Here is a 20,336-nt window from a genome sequence, read left to right on the forward strand (position 1 = left end):
ATGTAACCAAAGTTAAAATCTGGCCACAAGGATGCTTTCTTAATAGGTATAACCCAAAGGTCAGTGCTGAACAAACCAAGTCCCAGTAGAACTGTGTCTCTTAGGATACAGTGGGGATTCCTCAGTTGTTCCATCCAAGCTCCTCTGTTTTTCTGATACTTTCAAATACATGTGGCACACCTTAAGCTGTGCTTTGCTCTTGTATAATCTTGCTCTCTAGAGAGTTACCTTTTTAATTTTTTTTTTAAACTCCACTCTTAAATCAAGCTGTTTCCAATTATCTCAACTTGAAAAAAACCAGCCAAACAAAAACAAACTGAAAAAGCTTCATGAATGCAGTAAAGCCAACTGTGATGGATTTATTAAAACCAGATTGTCCTCTTTTCAATCTAAAATAAAACTACATATAGCAATAGAAACAAATGATTTGTAGCCATATATCACACATGCCAAAAGATTTTTCTGAGGTGGGCACTACTACTTTTACTTAGTAAAAGTGTAAAGCAAGTGGAAAACTCTGTAGCTGGATCAGAATACTCTGTATTATGTTTGAAGTTATGGAAGCATACCCATACAGGGTTGAATGATTGATTTGTGCAACTAGAAAGATAATAAAGGGCAGGCTGGCCCATCCTCCTCTGTTTTACATCCAGAGATTCAGTACTTTTCTCTTTGAGCAGCTTTAGGTCTAGGATTGTGTGGTGAGGCTAAAGCCACAACAGCAAAGGGGGATGGTAATAAGCCCACATGAACACTAGAGCTAACCATGTAACAGATCTGCTTCCATAGATAAAAAAAACTAGGTTAAGCCTGATGATAGCTGGAGGGAAGAACCAAAATGACACCGGTCTATATTCAAAACCCTTCAAGGAAGGACTAAGTATTGCATTACTGGGCAACACATTAACTCATCATAAAGCCTTCATAGCTCATTTTCAATGTACTTTTAGCTTTGAAACGTGGGAAGCTGTGCCCATAGAGCATCAACTGCATCACATGCCCATACAGCACCAGCTCTTCCTTTCAGAAGGGAACTGGTATCTTTGAGTCCCTCCAGCAGAATCTGTATTAGCATTAAGCAGCAGAAACCTTGGGGGAATGTATCTTCCCATGTAAATGAATCAGTGAAGAATGAATGGATTTGCAAATCAAATTGGTCTGTAATTTCTCCTGAGGGTACTGTGCCACACACAGTAAAAGTTATTAGAGATGTGAGGAAAACAACAAGACTTTGGCCAGTGTTAGTATACTAGAATGCTATTCCAAAAATGCAAACTGAGGTATGCTCCATGTTTATGCTTCACTTGCAAGGCAGAGGCAAAACGGGCTGTGAAAGAAGACCTCTGTTAGATAATGCTGAATCCACGGAGTATAAAAAGAAGAAAACCCCAGATACTGAGGTCACTGAGTGGCTCTCTTTGAGAGTGGTGACTTCTGTTTTCCACTGGACCTCATGTCTCCAGACAAACTCAGCTCTGCAGAAGCTCATCACTTGACACACCACCTCAGAGATGACAGTGTCAGCAGCTGCTGGATGTTCCAATTAGGGGCTCCAGAGCCTTAATGTCCTGGTACCTTTGGAACTGAAATCCCATTCAAGGGGTTTTTGTCTGTTTGTTTTTAAAAAACTTTATATGCAAAGCTGTTGAAATATGATTTCAAGCCTTTGTTAGATGGAACACTGGAAATATGCACAATGGTCTTCCTATTACAAAAGCACGTGGATTAAGTCTCAATCACAACGTAGCTCTTGAAGTAAACCAGGGTGGCTTCCAAAGGTTCTGTTAAGATTTGGAAACAAAAAGTCAGGGGCTGGCTTAAATCATAGAAGAATGGCTCAAGGATTTGTAAGGCTGGCAGAAAGTCTCCTGAGAAAAGGCCTTCACAAGAGACTTTTATTACTTTCACCTTCCAACTGGGTGAATTAAACTCTAAGGACTGAACAGAGTTCGTGTCTCTCACTTCAGCCAGAAACAAGAAGTCCACATATGGGTAACAAATGATCACTAGATTGCATGCAAAACAAAAATTTTGAAGCAAAACCAAATCTTTTTTTAAGAATTAGAGTAACAACATTGATAAAGGTCAGGTCTCTAATTATAGCCCTGAGACTGATTCAGTGTATAAATATGGGCCTGTTTTGCCTTCCAGCCAGACAAAATACCTATGGCAAAAATGACATCAGATTTAACCAGTTAAATTGCCACTTTGAAACATTTAGATGGAAGGTGCTACAGGAAAATGAAGCATCATTGCTATTGTTATTCTTAAAAAATGTTTCAGCGATTTAAGATGAATCACTCAGAGGTAAAGAAAACAAAAAGAGGCAAATGTTTGAGCGATTTAAGATGAATCACTTACTCAGAGGTAAAGAAAACAAAAAGAGGTAAAACAAAACCAAAGAAACATCACATAACAAGCGGCTCAGCCTCAGTCAGCTCTGTCAAGGTTTTGTAATGTAACAGTTACTTCAAAACCGATAGCAGTCAGTGGTTCCCTACCCTTCCTCGCCAACAAACGTGACGTAGAGCTTGTTCCGCTGGAGCTCCTTGCGTGAGTACGCCATTACCTGGTTGAAGGTGCCTTCCAGCAAGTGGTCACGTCGTATAATTAACCTGCAAAGGGAGGCACAAACAGAGAGCTAATGACTGAGACTTGTGTGAGCCCGTGAGGCGGGAGGCAGACAAGGGCTGGTAGCGACAGACGTTCGTTCGCAGAGAGCCTAAGGAAGCTGCATCCACTGGTGCACACGCTGCTTCAGCATCAGGGTTTCTCAGTGAGATGTTTCTTTAGGCTTTTCTGTATGCCTCAAAGGTGAAATAATTCAAAATATTGTGATTAGGTTCAAAGTGTTGTTCTGCTGCTGATACTCTCTGTAACGTTCTCCATGCACAAATTTATATGGTAGAGGGGGCTGTGAGTTTCCTGTGTATATGAGGTCACAGCTTCCTGAGACTGGCCCCAAACTCTTCCTGGATTTAATCCAGTGAATGTCCATGGAATTACTGCTTCTGTAGCAGGGTAAGCAAAGGGAGTATCAGCCTCAGTTTATACAACACACCTCTCACTCCTGCCAGCCTCCAAAACAACTTCATGAATAGTACATTTAGACACCATCTGTGCAAGAAATCCTTCTTGTTCATACATTCATGGACATTTGAAGACAGATGTATTTTGTGTCTGCCTTGGACCCACTTAGCAGGACACCAAAAGGGATAACCAATGGCTAGGACTCCCTAGCTCTGTAAGAATATTTTGATGATGACATTTGCTTGGAATAAATGACTTTTTTTTTTTCCACAACTGATGTGATTTGGTAGGAAGCCAACCTGGTGCATAAATTCAACCAGATGCCCAGGAAACACCTTAGAAACCTTTAGTCTTTTGGCCAAGTTGGGTAACTAGGTCTAGTACAAGTAGGTACAGACTCAAAGGCCAACAAACAAGATTTCTGGAAAGCAAACTCCGTAACAAGTGACAGAGATCCCCAAAATACATGAAGAGAGGCAGAAATCTCTCTAGTTCCAATCCAGGATGGCTACCAGCACAAAGAAATATTGAAAGTTAAACCTGCACGTACAGGGTAACTTCTGCAGAGTCATAGCCTGGTCCTGAGTTATACTGATACGTAGATCAATATACTTAAATTCTCCAAAGGATTCGGAGTCATTCCATCATTATAATCATGTAGCTGTTCATAATCTCTGGTGGACATCTGCCTGAATGGGTCATCTTCCTACTAGCAAATTATAGGTAAGAATACCAACATCCATGTTAAACAGGTAGGGAATAGGAGTGCAAGGGAATATAAATCTGTAAGAAATAAAACTTCCACACAAAAGCCTCCTGAAGGTCACTCTTTTGCAGGATATACCAAGATCATCTCTTGTCCTGATGGTGCATGTACAAAATGCAATCTCTGGTGTGCTTCCCACTCCCTGTCAGCATCTTCATTCATGGGTAACGATAAAACACAAAGCTAGACTAGTTAGACTGTTTGAGTAACTTGTCATAATACTCACTTGATTTTACCTGGACCTTGCCCATACCCTTTGGCTTCAAGTTTTCGATAGAAGTTGCGCAGCTTGGCTTCGAAGTCCCTCCTGTATGGAGAAGGTGCTCTTGCACTTGCTCGCTGCAGTCCTGAGGGAAAATGAACAGCATCCTAAAGTGTAAGGGGCGTTAAATTTTTCCACATCATGTTGCTGATGGCTGCTAAAAAACATGTCAGGAAATCTTATAGGTACACAGTGCACTCAGTATTAATTTTGTGCTACCTGGCATTAATGGAGCTGTCCCGTGATTCAGTGACTGCGATGATCTCTGGGGCTGTATCTCCTTCACTAAAAGAACTGTTAAGCTCACCTTGTGTGTGCCTTTGTGTTGCCTCAGCCTTTACCTGTGTTTGATTTGAATGGAAATTCAAGGTTCAGAAAGGCACGAGGAGCACTGACATGTCTAACTCCCATTCACAGTCATCAGTATTTTGGTTCTCTTCCCCTTTTGCACTTCTAAGAGATCTCCCTCCTTGCATTGTATAGGAGCTCTCCTTACTTGGCAGGATTAAACCTCTGGAGCTCAAAGTAATGCTCCTCACTGAAGCCTAGCACCCAGCCAAGCTGGGAATCATGTTTCCCTGCACTAATCTGACTGCACATTGAACACTTCCAGCTATCAACACAAAACCCCTTTGTGGCATCAAGAAGAATTCCTGTCAGCAAGAAATGCTACATTTTCCTCTTCTGATTCACACATACAGCAGATTTTTAGTGATTTGGGACCTGCTTTGTTTTGAAGCCTGCATTCTCAAAGTACCTGATTAGTCCTTTTGCATAAACAAGTGCCATGTCATAAAGGGTGGAAGAATGGATCCATGAAATCCCATTTCCCTGTCTCATTACGGAAGACAATAAACCTGAGCTCTTTTATGAGAAATCTGGCAGAAAATCCTCCACAAGAAGGCAAACCCCAAAATTTTAAAAAATCACATTTAGTGGGAGCACAAAGTATCATGATTGACAGGAGAGATGGACATTACTAATTGCCTCTGCCAGTAAACTAGAAAAGCATATTTACATGCAGGGCAAAGAGAATCCCTTGCGACGCTTCTTTTCTCCTGTTAGACTTTTCTCCTCCCAGGATGTATGCGAACAAGTGTTCTCATGGGCTATGGAACCCCTGACAGAAATAAGCAAGCAGACAGCATGGTGCTGGAAATGAGCATTTGACCTTGTGCTTTCACAAGAACAGGTAAAGACCAATACAGTTCTTTTAACATTCTCCTAAGTCACGTTCTTGCCAAATACCTAGATTTTCATCTTGCAAGAGTCTTGTTTAGGAGCTGTCCTGATGTAGAGGAGAGGAACTGTATTAAAAATGGTGTTAAAACTCCCTAAGGAAAATGGGACATTCTGAAAGAATACTGTCCTCCTATAGACAAGGGTTCAGCATTTAACTTCTTCACACCAAAAAACCTCCCAATTTTCCACAGCCACCTCTGAGACTTGAATGTCTCCTGTCCATTAATTTTGTTTGAAAGCAAATAATTTAAATGAACATTTAAAAAGCTCAGCCAAAAATGGATTTCTTCAGATCACGTTTCTGTCGATCCTCTCCAAATGGCCACTGGGCTCAGCCATGCAGTGAGACTGTATATCTTGGCAAAAGGGAGACATTAGCTCCTCACATTTCTATAGCATAAACAATAACTACAGAGACATACCGCAGCCGAAAATAACCTTCTCAGACAGCATGTATTGCTGGAAAATATGTTTCCCATCAAACCTAAGTTAATGGGCTCAACACAGGAGGTCAGACTAGATGATCAAGATGATCCCCTCAGGTTTTAAAATAGATGACTCTTGAGAAGAAGAGAAGTCTCTGGAACACCGAACGGAGGAGATTGGACTTTACAGGAGCACTGGAAGTATTGCAAAACACCTTTGATTTGGAAACTGCTCTTTGCTCCTGTCACCTAGCTTCCACATCAGGGAGTTATGTTTGGAGTGCACCATTCTTTTAGCCTAATCCTTTCCAACTATATAAAAAGTAGGAAAATACCTTCTTCCATATGGGCAATTTCTGATCACTGTGTTTCAGCTACTATTAACGTTTCAGCAGGTATGTAAAAGCAATGGCAACTGATCCAGTAAAAAAGCAGCTGGGGTCAGAGTGGGAGTGGGTACTGGAATTATCAGGCTGACAGCTGGTGCTGGCTCTGATTCTGCCCCTTTCTGTTTATTAGGAGAAATACCACAAGGGCAAAATTTTGTATTATTTTCCCCATTCCCTTACCTGGAGAATTCTGGGGTGATGAACAGGGTGAGCAGCGAGGAGAGAAGCTGTAACCAGGATGGAAGGCAGCCTGCAGTGGTATGTAGGACATGATATCCTCTTCAAAAAGGCTGCATGTGAAAAGTGATAGGGAGAGACTTAGTTCCCATTCATCACATGAAGGAAAATAAATATATAGCATGCTGCAGGTCTCCTGTGGTCATAAGTTTGGGTACATCTCTGAACTTATGGATTCATAAAATCCACAGGTTTCCCAAATCAGGCATGGTCACCAGTAACAAAGAACCACATGAATTTTACCAGATGTTTCATGCTAACACACAGGGCTCAATCTCCTGATAGAGAGTAAAGAACTGAGGCTAGGCAGTAAACAAGGACAGCTTCAACATATTAGGAGGGAGAAGCGAAGACACACACATCTGTGTCCCAGGTTGTTTTTCTTGGGTCATACATTTTCATATAGCTCAGCTCTTTGCCCATTTGGGTTAAGCTGGTGGGAACAGACTTGTTGCATTAGGCAGTGCTAGGTAACACACCAAAACCACCTGAGTAATGCAACAGTTTCCACTTAAGACCAAGACAATAACGCGAGTCCTTATCTGTGCTGGACAAAAGAGCTAGGACCTAAGGGGACTAAGCTCCCTGGTCCCAGTAAAACCTGAAGCCTTTTCTACATTCCCTAAACAATGCTCAGTGGACTGTACAGCCAGGTTTCACCAGGGTGACACAGCCCCAACCGTGTGGGCAGCACTGCTGCAGTAACACCAGTAATGTCATGAGCAGTTACACTATTTACTTATACAAGACAATGGTTCTTTCCTGCCTTTTTCTTTTCTTCTAAAAAAAAAATGAAACAAGAATTGTTCCATTAAAAGGAAGCATTTTGACCAGATTCTTTTTTATCTTCTACTTGATGGTAAGAGCTATATTGATTGAGCTGCTGGGGATGGAGTTTACTGCACTGATGGAGGCTGCCTTCCAGGAATTAAGAGCTGACAGATACACTCTGGATGAGTTACTTTGGGTGACTATTAGTAACAATGAATCCCATTCTAATTACAAATGACCTGGAAGCTTTAAAAAAACTTTTCAATTATGCTCAGAAAGAGCTAGCCAGCTTCTCTGGTACCATAACTAATGACATGATGCTTTTAAGCAAATTGATTACCTCAGCAGAATTACTAAATCTGCATCACAGGACAACTTTTCAAGCCCATGTGTACCCTCTGTCCGAATGTAATGGATCTTCTCCCTGAAACATAAAAGATGTTATTGAGAAGGAGAAAAAAAAAAAAAAAAAGAAAGAAGAAAACATGCCATTATCAAGGAATAAACTGTGTATAGAGTTATTATACCTTGGTATTTTGCCAGTTCCTGGTTCTCTCCTTACAAAAATGGCAAACACCTAAACTATCTGATTAATTTTCTAGTCTTACTAACAAACTTGCAGAAAAGAATCTATCTATATCACTCAGTTTCCTGATCCAAAAGCAACTGATTTTATACTGTATTTTAGAAAACAAAATGATTCTTAGACCTCCAAGCTCACATGTAGAACTATAGCTAAGGTCATCAACACACAAATGATTTGTATGAGGATATAACCAATATATCACCTTTCTTTAGCAGAATTTCACATGATACCACTCCCTTTACCTCTGTCAGTTACCTGGCAAATAACACTCTTAACATATACTTTATATTAATCACACAGAGGTTATATAGTGCATGTGTAAAATCATACATTTTCTTGTTTAAATTAATGCCAATAAGGAGTGAGAAAGAGGATATGATCCTCTCAGCAGATTAGGACCATGGGAGATACGGATCTACACCCCAATCTGTCACTGTGTTTCTAAAGCATTGCAGTGTCCAAGAACATTTATTCCAGTATCACATCAAAGGCTTCTACCTCAAGTCAAGGATGTGCTTTAGTACCTTGCTGGGTGGGGCTGCAATATCTTGCAGAATCAAGGCCTGTAAAAGAGGGACGTTTGTTTCCTAGGAGTTTATTTAATACCTGCTGCATGAGCATTAGATGGTAGCTGAGGATCAGTGCTGCCCTAGGGTATAATCAAAGCAGTGACCTGGAGGCAAAGGTCTCCATATCCTGTTACAAATCTCATTACTCGCTGGCTAAGCTGTCCAGTCCCTATCACTAGTCAATTTTGTTCTCTGCTCAAAAGGAGATAAAGGCATCATCTGTTCTCTGAGAAATGAGAATTCAGCTGAGGGAAAAAATAGTCTGGCATAATTTGATGGTGAAGATAAAAAATTCTCAGTTACAGAAATGTACATCTTGAATATCAGGAGAATTTTTCCTTCTGTCTCCCTCATTTTATTTGAATGTACTAATTCCTCCAGGAAGGAAGTCTAATCCTTACACCCAAAGAACTCTTTGTCTGGCCCTGACAGGTAACAACGAGTCGGTGAGGCTATCAGCAGAAGCTGCACCGCAGGTTCCTGAAGGTCGGTCCTTCCCCAGCCCCACAGCCACACTTTTTACTGCACGGTACAAACTAAATTCTTGGTCCAACTCTTAGCTGGTGTACACTGGCATTGCCTAGACTGACTAATGCCAGATTAGGTTCTTGGCCAAAATAATTAATTTAACCTTTGGAACCAGTTTAAATTGTACTGGCTTTTGGTTTTGGGCTGGTTTATTTTATTTTTTTTTTTAACCTAATAGGAAATGAATGGGCATAAGAAAAAGAAAGATACAGTTTAATTACTTTGGAAAGGACTACCATGAAGTCGTAAATGAGAAAGATTAAAGACAGGGGTACAATCTACTTCATAATGTTCCTATTTCTTTATAAAATCTATGGTGACTATGTCCATGGCATGGGTGGAAATCCAACCATACGGTGAAATCCTGGTTCTGCTGAAGTTGCTGGGGTTTTGCTGCTGACTTCCATCCAAACACAATTTTTACCCTATCTTCTGAAAAGCAAAGTTATAATTGTAGGTGAAGACACAAGTTTCTGCTAGTGAGTAATACCTAGAATGGAAACTGGATATGTCACTATTTGCCCATAGTTATATTGGTTCTTCTTGCTTCATGGGTGTCTGTGGAAAATAACTGTAGTAACTAAACAGATTCTGGTGGTCCACACCTATTCTTTAATGGTAGCAGTTCCATATGGGGTCCAAATTAAACTTCTGTACTACAGTTATTAAAATTTGTTTTTCTGAATTACAAGAAGTCCTTCCTGGAACTTGGTTTCACCAGTCTGAAAAGAGCAGTACCTGAGTGCATGGTTTCTGGCCAAGCTGGGCTGACGCTCCTGCAGCATCTCAAAAATGTTGGGTTGGCGTAGAAATGCAACAATCTTGTCATTGTAAGCTGGAAAAGGGAAAAAGAAGACACAGAGGCTTTATTTATCATTGAGGGGGCCTGGTCACGTCCCCACGGCTGTGCAGGGGCACCCTGATGGCACTGGTGGTGAGGCACAGGGCACATGAAGCAGTGCACGTGGTTGGTGAGAGGCTCTAAAAAGCACCTTTGTGAGCACTGCTTGGGAAAGAGAAACTCGGCTTACCCAGAGGTAACGCCTCGTGGTGGTGCTGATTCCGAATAGCTGTGACGAGACTGTTGCCTGGTCTGGCCAACAGGGTAACCCCTCTGTTTCGAGAGACTTCAGAGGCCTACAGCATCAGAGTAAAGGGAGAGAATGATCAAAACTGACCATTGGTAGCACATCAGTCAGTAAGAAGGTTTCTTGTCTTTACTTCTGTGACCTTCAGAACGGTCTGTGATGATGCCTGACCAAAGGATAGAAAGCCCGCATGAAAATTACAGCTTCATATTTCAGCCAGCTTAAAAAAGGCAGGTAATTCTGTGCTCCCAAATGGAGGAAACACCATTATCCACAGCTAGCACACCTCTTTGATGCTGCAGTGAAGGTAGCAGAATCCAAAAGGTACTATCATCACAAAAGAGGGGTGCCTAACTTGCAGAACCAGAAAGAGAAGTTGAAGTGTATCCCTTGGAAAAAGAACATAATCCAAAGACCTGATAAAAGGAGTTGTAAAGAGGGAGATTTATCACTACTGCTTAACTGAGGCACTTGAATGTCACTGTTTTAAACAGAGTATCTAGAGAAGCGAATCATGTCAGGAAGGCAGATACATTAAAAAGTGGGAAAATATTTAGGTATAAGGATATTAAAAGCCATACAATGATGTCTGGCAATCTGTCTTCTGTAAGTCATTCCTGGCTGGGTAACTGTCTGGGGACTTGTGCAAGCCGAGAGGAACCCACCTCTCTCTCATATGTCTTCCTCTAGAATATGGCCACAGTGAAGCCTACAGAGAGCACTGCTACAGATCAGTGTGAGGACACCCTGCATCAGGATGAGATGCGTTAGGAATTCCAGTTGCCATTCTGCTGGGCTAACACCAACTGCTCCTTTCTCACTGCACAAATTATAGTACTTGGCAGCCTCTTCAGGAAGAAATTGCCCCACTCCAATATTCTAAATGCTTAGCTCTGCGTCCAAGCAAATGGTGCCAACCCATTTTCAGTGGTACAGCCAAATACCAAGACTTCCAACAGGACATAAATGAAAACTGAGAAGCTAAATGTGACTGGCAAGTTGCCTTTGGAGCATATAAAGTATAAATGTTTATACGTAACAAGATACCAGTCAATGCACTTTATACGTGTCAATACACAGGTTAAACAATGAAAAATCTTAATGACTCTAATTAAATACACTGCAATTGAAAACACGAAACTGCTGTGCAAGTGCATGATGAATGTTTCAATCACGATTTCACTTGCACTCATCTTGTATTGCTGTGCATCTGCTGACTACAAAGGAGTCATCCCCACCCTCCACCAGGCAGAACAGCCAAGCCCACAGTATTTAGTAATGGACTGATGCACTGACCTTGGCCTCACCTTTAAAACCAAGAGCTTTCAAGCAGGTCACACACAATTCATCAAGTCCCTCTGTGCTAAATCTTGTGCCTTTGTCTCCTTCTCACACCCCCACGGGCCAACTGACACTGAAAGCATATCTCAGGCTTAGGCAGCTTTCTCCCTGTGACCCAGGCACCCACCCAGACAAGCACCATGTGGCCTTTGTGGCATTCACTCTATGCTAAGGAATAAGAAAGCTCAGGTGCAAGAGGTGCCTTATAACCCATTACCACAGTGGGCATGAAGCCCTTCTGGGAACAGCCTTTCTTTGGGCTGTCTGGGGGCAGCACAGTCAGTGTCACACTGGCCTGTGATCGGTTGTATTAGCAAGGATGTGTGCTCAGCTCAGCTTATCCACTTCCAGGGAGCTCTGAAGATCACGTCAGGTTGCCTCTTCCCCAGCTCCTTGTAGAACAGACTTGCATGGGAGTGCAGATGGTGACCAAGCCTGTTTTTAAGGGTGGTCTCCGACTTATCCTTGACAAAGACAAATCCTGTGCCCCTGTTCCTACACATTTACTGACCAGAAGATAGGAAGGGGGAAAGGGAAGGAGTTGAACACTCATCTCCCACAAAAATTAGCATCAGTTGGTGTTTGCTCACCACCTGGGAACTGCATGGTACTTCTGACCAGCCTGGGGCTGGATCCTCCCAGGCTTTTGATGTTGTTGTTTTGTGGGATTTTTGTTTGGTTGATTTTTTTTTGTTGTTGTTTTGTTGTTGTTGTTTTTGTTGTTTTTGTTTTTGTTGTTTCCTTTTGACTAGCTTTCCAGTGCTGCTGTGTACCTGAACATATTTCTCCTGAAGCAAGAATGCTGAATGGAAATGTGTCCAGAGCCTGTAAAGAGAAATCTTCACTCCCCTTTCCCTTCCTCCCAATTCTGGTTTAACAGGTGAAGTCATTTAGACTGTAAGAATCCAGTTCTGTACACACCTTAACATAATAAATTGCACACTCAGTGGTGCTGTACTTCTCTTCGTCGCTATTGTTAGGCATCCCTAATGCTGGGTTTGGATCATGGACTTTACACTTTTACACCTCTAAACAATTTTTCTCTGGCAACACAACAAGAAAATTCCCAGCCACTTAATTAACTTTCATTTTGCTAACACTCCTCTTTCCAATCTTTCAGCTAATATAGTACAATTGATCGCTCCAATTCAATGCTTAATCACAATCGCCTTGTCTGCTTGGACTGTCTAACTGAATCATTTAATTTAGACTAGCACATTATTCTCTAATTAAAAAAATACAGAGTGACCCCTTTAATGATTTAGCGACCTAATTCATCTAGTGCAGGATAATCTGACAGATTTACAGCAGGGTTTAGCAGCTTTGCAATTGATACTGGGATGCTGTGACCAGAGTGGAGAGCCCAGGCTATCAGAGGAGCCCGCCAGTGACACAATGCCCTTTCCTGGGGCTTACACCCCTGCTGGGGTTGGGAGGCTCCTGCTTGTTTGAATCCTGCTCCTTGCTTGTTGTGGTTTGGGTCAGTAAAGAGATTTCTATACTAGTACATTTCAGTACCTGCTCTGCTTCTCTTGCTAACCAGAAACTCTTGCCTTTCCATTATGCCTGCTTCTTTCTACTTTTTGTCTTTAAAATCTCTACCTTGTAATCCTACATGGTAATTTGCATCACAGACAGCAAGAGGGAATGGAAAGTGCTTCTGGTCTGTTCTGTTACAAACAGTGGCAGAAGGAAACAAAGCACTTAGTGACCTATGTTCTTTTAGTTACTGATGGCCAGCACTGCTACCTGAACATCTCTCTCAAAAATCAGGTAACCAAGAATAGCATCAACCACCTTGTTCCTGTAAAAGGCTGATGTCCTTTAAGGAGTAATCACTAAAGAATCTGTAGCATTTTTTTTTTCAATTTTATATATAACACCATTTAATATAAAGATTCTACTCCTCAGGTGGACATCGAAGGTTTTTACAGGGGTCCTTCATTTAGGAAAATATTTCAACTTGAAGAAATGTAGAAATACCACAAGTTAATTTATTAAATGGATGCTTTCATTCTTGGAAGAGGGAAATGGAGTACTACTATATGCACAGCTAATTTTTTAAAAAACATAGCCCACCATATAAAGATTAAAGCAAAAAGGGCAGTTTTAGCCTACACTTGGCCTGTTAATAGTTGAGCCTTGAATAAAAGTACTTGGAAGCAACTGCCAGCATTTTATGGAAGCTGTGCAATTGCTACTTCTAGTCTCTGCTGAGAATGAAGTTTAAATATAAATCAAACTACCATATTTCAGAAAGCATATTTTTATGTTCCAGTTTCATGAGGGAATTTTAAAAGTTCATTTGAAGTACTAAAAATCAATTCTTTATTAGCACTGAAAGGTATTCTGTTCATTAGGTGGGCCTGATAATCAAGGGCACATTTTAATGAGCCAAAAGGGTTTAGAACATTCATGGATGCCATGGAAGGGAGGGCAAGAGATCACCATTTTTACTTCAGCACCACAGCCTATTCACTGCACAGCCCCTTGCCAGGATATTCAGAAACTTCTTGGCGTGTGAGACAAAACTGGCTCTTGCACTATGTTTTGGCCTGAAAGTATGAAGAAATGGAGACCCAATGCCCACATGTTCATTAGTTCCTATGGTTAAACGTTCTCACTGAATTTCAGTCTTAGTTCTTGTAATTCCTGTCCTCTCCTAGATTAAAAAGACCTTTCTATTAATTTGCTAAGAATTTCAGATATTACATTTGCTTTTTTGCCTACTGCTGAGTACTGAGATCACAATTTCTTAGAACCATAATAATTTCTTTATGGTGACTCAGCTAAGAGCCATCGATGACTGTGTGAAAGCTGGGGTATTTCTTTTTTCCCACTTTGGGCTCATCTCTCTCGGATTTTTGTCTGCTCTTTTCTCAGCTGATCACTTAGTGTCACAAAGTCCATCTTCTTCACCCTCTCTGGCACTCACAAGCAATCACGACTGAAGCTGCACTGTTCTGCTCTCCTTCAGGCTCCTCTGACATCTGTACATAATGTGCAAAACTGGTGGTTGCCTTTCTTGGTCCTTCATACTGTCCTCGAGACAGATTCCAGAGGCCACACCACCTGCTCAGCCCAGAAACCAGCTGGACTGCAGACAGCTGACACAGGGCCAGGACAAAGCCCCAAGTGTGTCCCTACAGACATGATTTATAGGACTAAAGCACATCCAAATATACTTGGAAGAAACGTCGTGGAACATGAGGCTTTTAATAAATGAGCTGAGTTGCACAGGGTTGAATGTCCTCCTTGTAAATGGTGGGCTCTTAGGCACCGACCCAAAGTCCTTGGAAATCAACGGGAGTCCTTCCAGTGGAGCAGCAAATACTTCCAGAGGGGAAGCTACCGACTCTGACAAGGGTGCAGAACCACTGTGGGACCTGGGCCACGGAAACTGAGAGATGAAGGTGCCGGCACTGATGGCTCCTGAGAGACAATGCCCCGTTCCATCAGCTGATGGTGCCAAATCAGTGGCCTCAGTGAACAGCTTACAACTTCCCCAAGACAATCACTGCTCAGAAGTGTTCAATGCTTTTCACTCCCTACCCTGTACTTGATATCTTGGGTTTACTGCAAACTGTTCTTTGACAGTCTTGCCAGCAGTGCTTGCAAAACCAAGCAAAATTTTTTGGGCTAGGTCATCCGAGTTGTTCAGAAGTGTTTCTGTCCCTGATGTGGTGAATCTGTAAGCAAGCCCCAAGCAAGCAAGCAAATCATCATGCAGGTGACTTTCACATTCTTGTCAATAATTCAGTCACAATAGCAACACCCAGATGCAGGCTACTGGCAGAGGGAAGTTGCTAAACTGACGGGAAGATATGATTGAAACAGATCCATTGATACATTCTATCTTCAGAAAATATGTTACTGTATCCACCCAAGATGGGGCAAACCTACCTAAGCTACTCATGCCCAGTCTGCCTTTGGCCCTGAAGTACTGACCTCATACCCTAGTCATCTCCTGATCCCAACCCCATTTGGCAGTGGGAGGTGTTCAGACTGGTCCTGCTGCAATAAATTTTAATGTTACTTTCACAAGCGTTTCTCCTGATCTTTTTCTGGAAGGGGAAGATCCTTTGGCCATAATTTATCTCTACTCCTATTCAGCTTCAATCTTTACAAATCAGCTGTATGGATTTGCTATATAAAGAATCTGATTGCTGGTACTTTCTCCTCCTTAAATCCGCAACACTAACTCAGGATTTATGCTTCTTTCAATCCTGCCCATGGCCCTCAGTGGTAAAAATCATCCCCATGAAACACAAGAAAGATGTTTAATGTGACTGAAAGCAAACCTCAACATTCATTACTACTCTGCTGCTAGGGAGTATATCTTTTCAGAGCACAGCATCACAGTGGGGAAAGAAGAAACATATGAGGCTGCTGAAGTATCAGGCTATAAAAATAATGAATGACTTTACTAAAGCAAGAATAGGATGTCAAATACAGATTCTTCTTTTAAAATCTATTTTGTCATCATTTCACTTCAGTTACTTAGTTATACTTGTTTAGCATTTTATTCTGAAAATGGTCAAAATATAAATCTTCATTACCAGCAAGCTCCGAGTCAAACCCTTCAGAAAGAAAAAAAATCCCCTATTTCCTGTGGCAGATAAAAATCCACAAGACAGCCTGTTCAAATGCACGTCAAAGATCAGAAGTGCTTTTCATGCTGCAGGAGAGTGCTGCCAACAGTAGCCACTGGCACCAGCCCCGTTACCTCTCCGGCGCTGTAGCTGCGAAGTCGCTGGAGATGCTGCCTGTGAGTCAGGTGGTTGGGGAGCCGACCGTTCTGCAGCGGGATCCGGGGGTCTATGAACGTGGTGGCACGGCTGTTGTGGTCAACGAAGAAAGACTGCAACACACAGGAACAACGTGGTTTGGTTGTTTTTGGTAAGACGACTGTCAACATTGTGCAGGTATTGTGGCATCAGAGCAAAATCCCTGGCAACTGTGTGTCAGAAATACCCTGTTTAGATACAGTCCATGGAAGATAACTGCGAACAACAGGATTCTCTTAGTCAAAGCTAGAATAGCTCTTGGTAAATACTTGAAGTTAAGTAGGTCAAAAATCATGTGTAATGGCCATGAAGTAAAAAAAGAAGAGCATAAAACTACTGGGGAACACTGCTTTAGCCTATTTGCTGGTTCCAGAAGTCATTCAGTAAAGCTTCATTGGAGGCAAAGACACTAAGTCAAATTTTGCTGTCATGATAGATCTGGCTTAACCTTTTTCTTAGTCCTTAGTCTTTTTTTCAGTGTTGCCTGGGCTATGGTGTAATAGCCCACAGAAAGCTAGAAAGCACCACTATGCTTCAAAACATTTGTTCTAGAAGCTTTTCTCTGTTCCTAAAGTAACTCCGCATGCTGTTTGTCTAAACCAAACCATCACCAATTTTGAGTTAAGAAGGAAGAAACCTTTAGTAATCATGTAGCCTGATGTGCTGTGCTAAACGAGTAATCACTTTTGTTGGCACTCTTACCTTGCCCTGCTGGTCAGTTTTTATCTCCCAGCCACGAGGAAGCTCCAGTCGAGTATCAGCAAACATGTTGATAAAATTTACCAGGTCTCTGTTGTGCTGATAGCGCTCAAAGTTACGAGCATCTCTACGGATCTTCAGAATCATATGCTTCAAGCAGGTGCTGTTAGTGAAGACTCGATAGGCACTCTACGAGATGGAAAACAGAGCCATAACCAACATCTCTGGTTATTTCATGGGGCATAGGCCCAACGAACTGAAACAAATCCTGTTAAGAGTCAAGAATCATTTCCATCTCATTGTTTGGATTTGAATGACTACTTTACATAAACACTTAGAACAAAGAAATACAATCTGGAAGGTGAAACTTCCCACACATTATGCACAGTTAGCTTGTCCATAATCTGCCTCTCCACTGCACTCCAAAAAGATGCTCAGCTAAACCACCACACTCTCAGGACACAGAGGATTGTGTCTGTTTCATTGCTTTCATTGGTCAGCAGAAACACTGCTTGTGTGACTGGATGCTGTCAGAGAGGTGCAAAGGCACCCCTGAGCAGGTATTTATGCTATAATTGAAATCAAGATGCATGATAGGATCCATGAACTTAAGACTGGAGTGCAGATGGGTACATCCAAGCGTGCTACCTTATTTATGGTCACTTTATAGCCACAAACCAGACACTTTCAATTGTCTGGTTTTGGAAGATATGACTGGTTTCCTGGAACTGAATATTTGTTTCTGCAATGGCTACAAAGCATGTCAGATGGAGACATTTCCATGAATCAGATGAAAGCCACTCTTCAGGCAGCTGCATCTTACAATGGCCATTAAATACACCTCCTGGGGAACATGCCCTGATGCAGATCTGAGCGACATACTGCTGATGTAGCTACAGAACAGGAGTCACAGTGAGCTGCATTTGTTGCCACAGTGTATTCAATGATAAAGCACCACAAAGTGCAGCTGTGGTAACACCACATTTTCTCATCCACAGGCTACTCTTGAGATCTTCTACTTCAGGGAAAAGTCGCATCAGGACAGGGCAAGAAAGTACAAAAAAATCTGTAACCCTTCTGAGCATTTGACTAGAGAGAAAATGAGTGCATTGCTTCTGCTGGGCAGCCCAAAGGGTTTAGTTACTCACTGGAGTAATAAAGGGTCACCAGAGGACTCGTGTCTCTAGCGAAGTGAGCCCCAGTGTGCATACCTGTAATAAGCTCACAGAATCTGAGCTTTGAGTTCTCAACTTCTGTGTACTTTTAATGCATCTTAATCACTATAATGCAATCAAACACTTACAAGTATTACCTTCATTATGTAAGGATTTATCGTGGTGGTAGCGCTGAGAAGAGAACAGTCCCTGCAGCACAGGGTCCCTAATTATGACAAGGGTTGGTAAATGTTATGAAATCACAGAGATATGATCTCTGCCCTGAAGATACGACCTGGTTATAACCCAGGAAACTTCATGGCCACAAATTGGTAATATCTCAGCCTACTCCACGACAGAAGTCCTATTCTGATCTGATGTGTGAGCAATGACTGTTTGAGTATATCTTAGTTGCACTAGTGAAACAAAAAATGTCATGTAGTTTTTATCCCTCCATGGAAATAAAATATCTGAAGAGTGAGTGCCTTTCCCTTTCCATTCTAACCACTGTATAATATTTTCCAATCCTAACTTTATTGGCATAATTAATAGCTTGAAATTTTAATAGGAACTTGTGGTTAAAATATTACAACTGTGTTAAGTCAAAAGTTTTGTGTGCCATTTTTTCTGTACAAGTGGAATCTGTATGATCATTTGACAGATGTTTCAATAGATTATGCTGGCTCTCACATTAGAGACAACTTTATAAGCTCAAACTGAAGGCTTCACTTGGCTTTCTTTATTTCAGTGAGAAACAAAATAAAGATTCAGTCTCTTTTGAGCTGCTCCTCACACCACTATGGAATCAGTTGCTCATTTTGCAAACAATTACGCTGAATGAAAATTACACTGCTTCCAGCTATAAATCATCATGTGCCACCCTGTCAGTGGAAGAAATTATAAGCACTCCATAACCTAGTTCAGGTAATGCCAGATGAGTAAATATATCCCTTCCTCTCCAGGATTTCACGGCAGATGCTTGGAGATGGACAGCTGGCTTCAATTCACAAAGCACTACAGCCAAGACTTGATGTCTGTAGTTAGCTAAAGACCTGTGCTGAGGCAACTCCTGAAATGTTTTAATTTCTTTTCCTTTCAAAAAGAACGTTTATCCCTACCCAGAAATGACTTTCCAAATGTTCAGAAGTCATGTGTAAATGCCTAGCTGAACGACATTCCAGATATGGAAAACTAGGATGCCATCTCCTTGTGAGATCTCCCTGTCTGCTTCCTCGTGGTTGACCTCTCATTACATTTGTCCCACTCCACACTAGGCTGTCAAGAAAACACACAGAGCTATTGCATTAATGGGGGGGGTGGGGAATTATTTGAATTTTGAAAATTCATTTTCATTCTTGTTTTTCTTCCAAAGTAGCTACACTGATTCAAGTCAGTATTCCCTTCACTGCTTCTTGGGAGTGCAAACTGCATGAGTTAATATTTTTTTCCCCTCTATTTCCTTGAGACTTGGTGGTAACTGAGTAATATTTCCTAGGAACACAGCTTGAAAGGCAATAACCTCACTCCCTGCAGCAACAGGCAATAGAATCAACCAAGCCAAAACCAAAGGTTTCTGCTTATGCTGGAAGGATAACATTAATGAGCTTCTCTGTACCAGGGAATTCCTCATGTGAGGTGGATTCCCAGCAAGAGTCTCCTTGGAGCAGCTTGCCTGCACTGTCCCCAGCATGCTTCAGTGCTCAGAAAGGACAACTGAGCCCCGAGCCACACAGTTCAAATTCACTATGCATTCTCCCCAAAGGCCTGGGGCACAGTCTTTGGATTCTAAATTCAGTAGTGCAAGAGAGCAAATCATAATTACTCACATAGTTTGCATGCAGCACGGTGAAGAACTCAGGATTGGTGATGAACTTCACAGCTGGAGACTGCAGCAGCAAGGTGATTTTTTGAGAATTCACAGGAGAAAGGGAACCTTCCCTCCTGATCTCTGGACAAAAATAAAGCAGAAAAATTGTATTAATGATTTGAATTAAGTGGCAAGCACAGTCTATTATTTAACCTTTAGTGAATGGCTGCAAAAGCAACAGTATGAAAAAGTCACCATCCTGCACCCACCTTCTCTGCATTTCTAAGACAAGCCTGCTGGTAAAGTGATAGATGTTTGTATGGTTAGTGGTGCAGTCTTTGCAGTAGCGGGCAGGAGCCGGACTCTCTTCTGTACTGGAGGTTATAAAACTGTGTCATATTTACTGCTGCCTCTAAATATCAAAGTGACCACAATGGGGTTTTTTACCATCTGATGCTTTGGTTCAATACTGTCACCCAGGTCCTGACTCGTTCCTCCTCACTGCTGATTTTAGAGAGATTTAATTTCCCAATCCAGCCTGAGGAGTTCATCAGTAGGAAGCATTTGGTAGCAAGACTGGGTTGAGGAAGCTCTCTGCTCAGCCACTCACAATCATGTTGGTGCTGCAAAGCCCTTGCATTGCATTATTTTTGTC

At 41.8% G+C, this 20,336-nt stretch overlaps 1 protein-coding gene across 1 annotated transcript in view; it reads right to left on the minus strand.

Moving 5' to 3' along the window:
- The window catches only part of HECW1 (HECT, C2 and WW domain containing E3 ubiquitin protein ligase 1), a 129,373-nt gene that overhangs the window by 34,547 nt on the left and 74,490 nt on the right, over positions 1-20,336 (minus strand). The window contains exons 11-19 of the mRNA XM_008940528.1: positions 19,701-19,822; positions 16,724-16,909; positions 15,961-16,095; positions 9,837-9,942; positions 9,544-9,640; positions 7,463-7,546; positions 6,295-6,404; positions 4,023-4,143; positions 2,502-2,615 (exon numbers count right to left, since the gene is read on the minus strand). Of these exons, the coding sequence (XP_008938776.1) occupies positions 2,502-2,615; positions 4,023-4,143; positions 6,295-6,404; positions 7,463-7,546; positions 9,544-9,640; positions 9,837-9,942; positions 15,961-16,095; positions 16,724-16,909; positions 19,701-19,822 (1,075 nt within the window). The remainder of the gene's footprint in view (positions 1-2,501; positions 2,616-4,022; positions 4,144-6,294; positions 6,405-7,462; positions 7,547-9,543; positions 9,641-9,836; positions 9,943-15,960; positions 16,096-16,723; positions 16,910-19,700; positions 19,823-20,336) is intronic.

The sequence above is a fragment of the Merops nubicus genome, unplaced genomic scaffold (genome assembly GCF_000691845.1).
Source record: "Merops nubicus isolate BGI_N331 unplaced genomic scaffold, ASM69184v1 scaffold18785, whole genome shotgun sequence".
Lineage (NCBI taxonomy): Eukaryota > Metazoa > Chordata > Aves > Coraciiformes > Meropidae > Merops > Merops nubicus.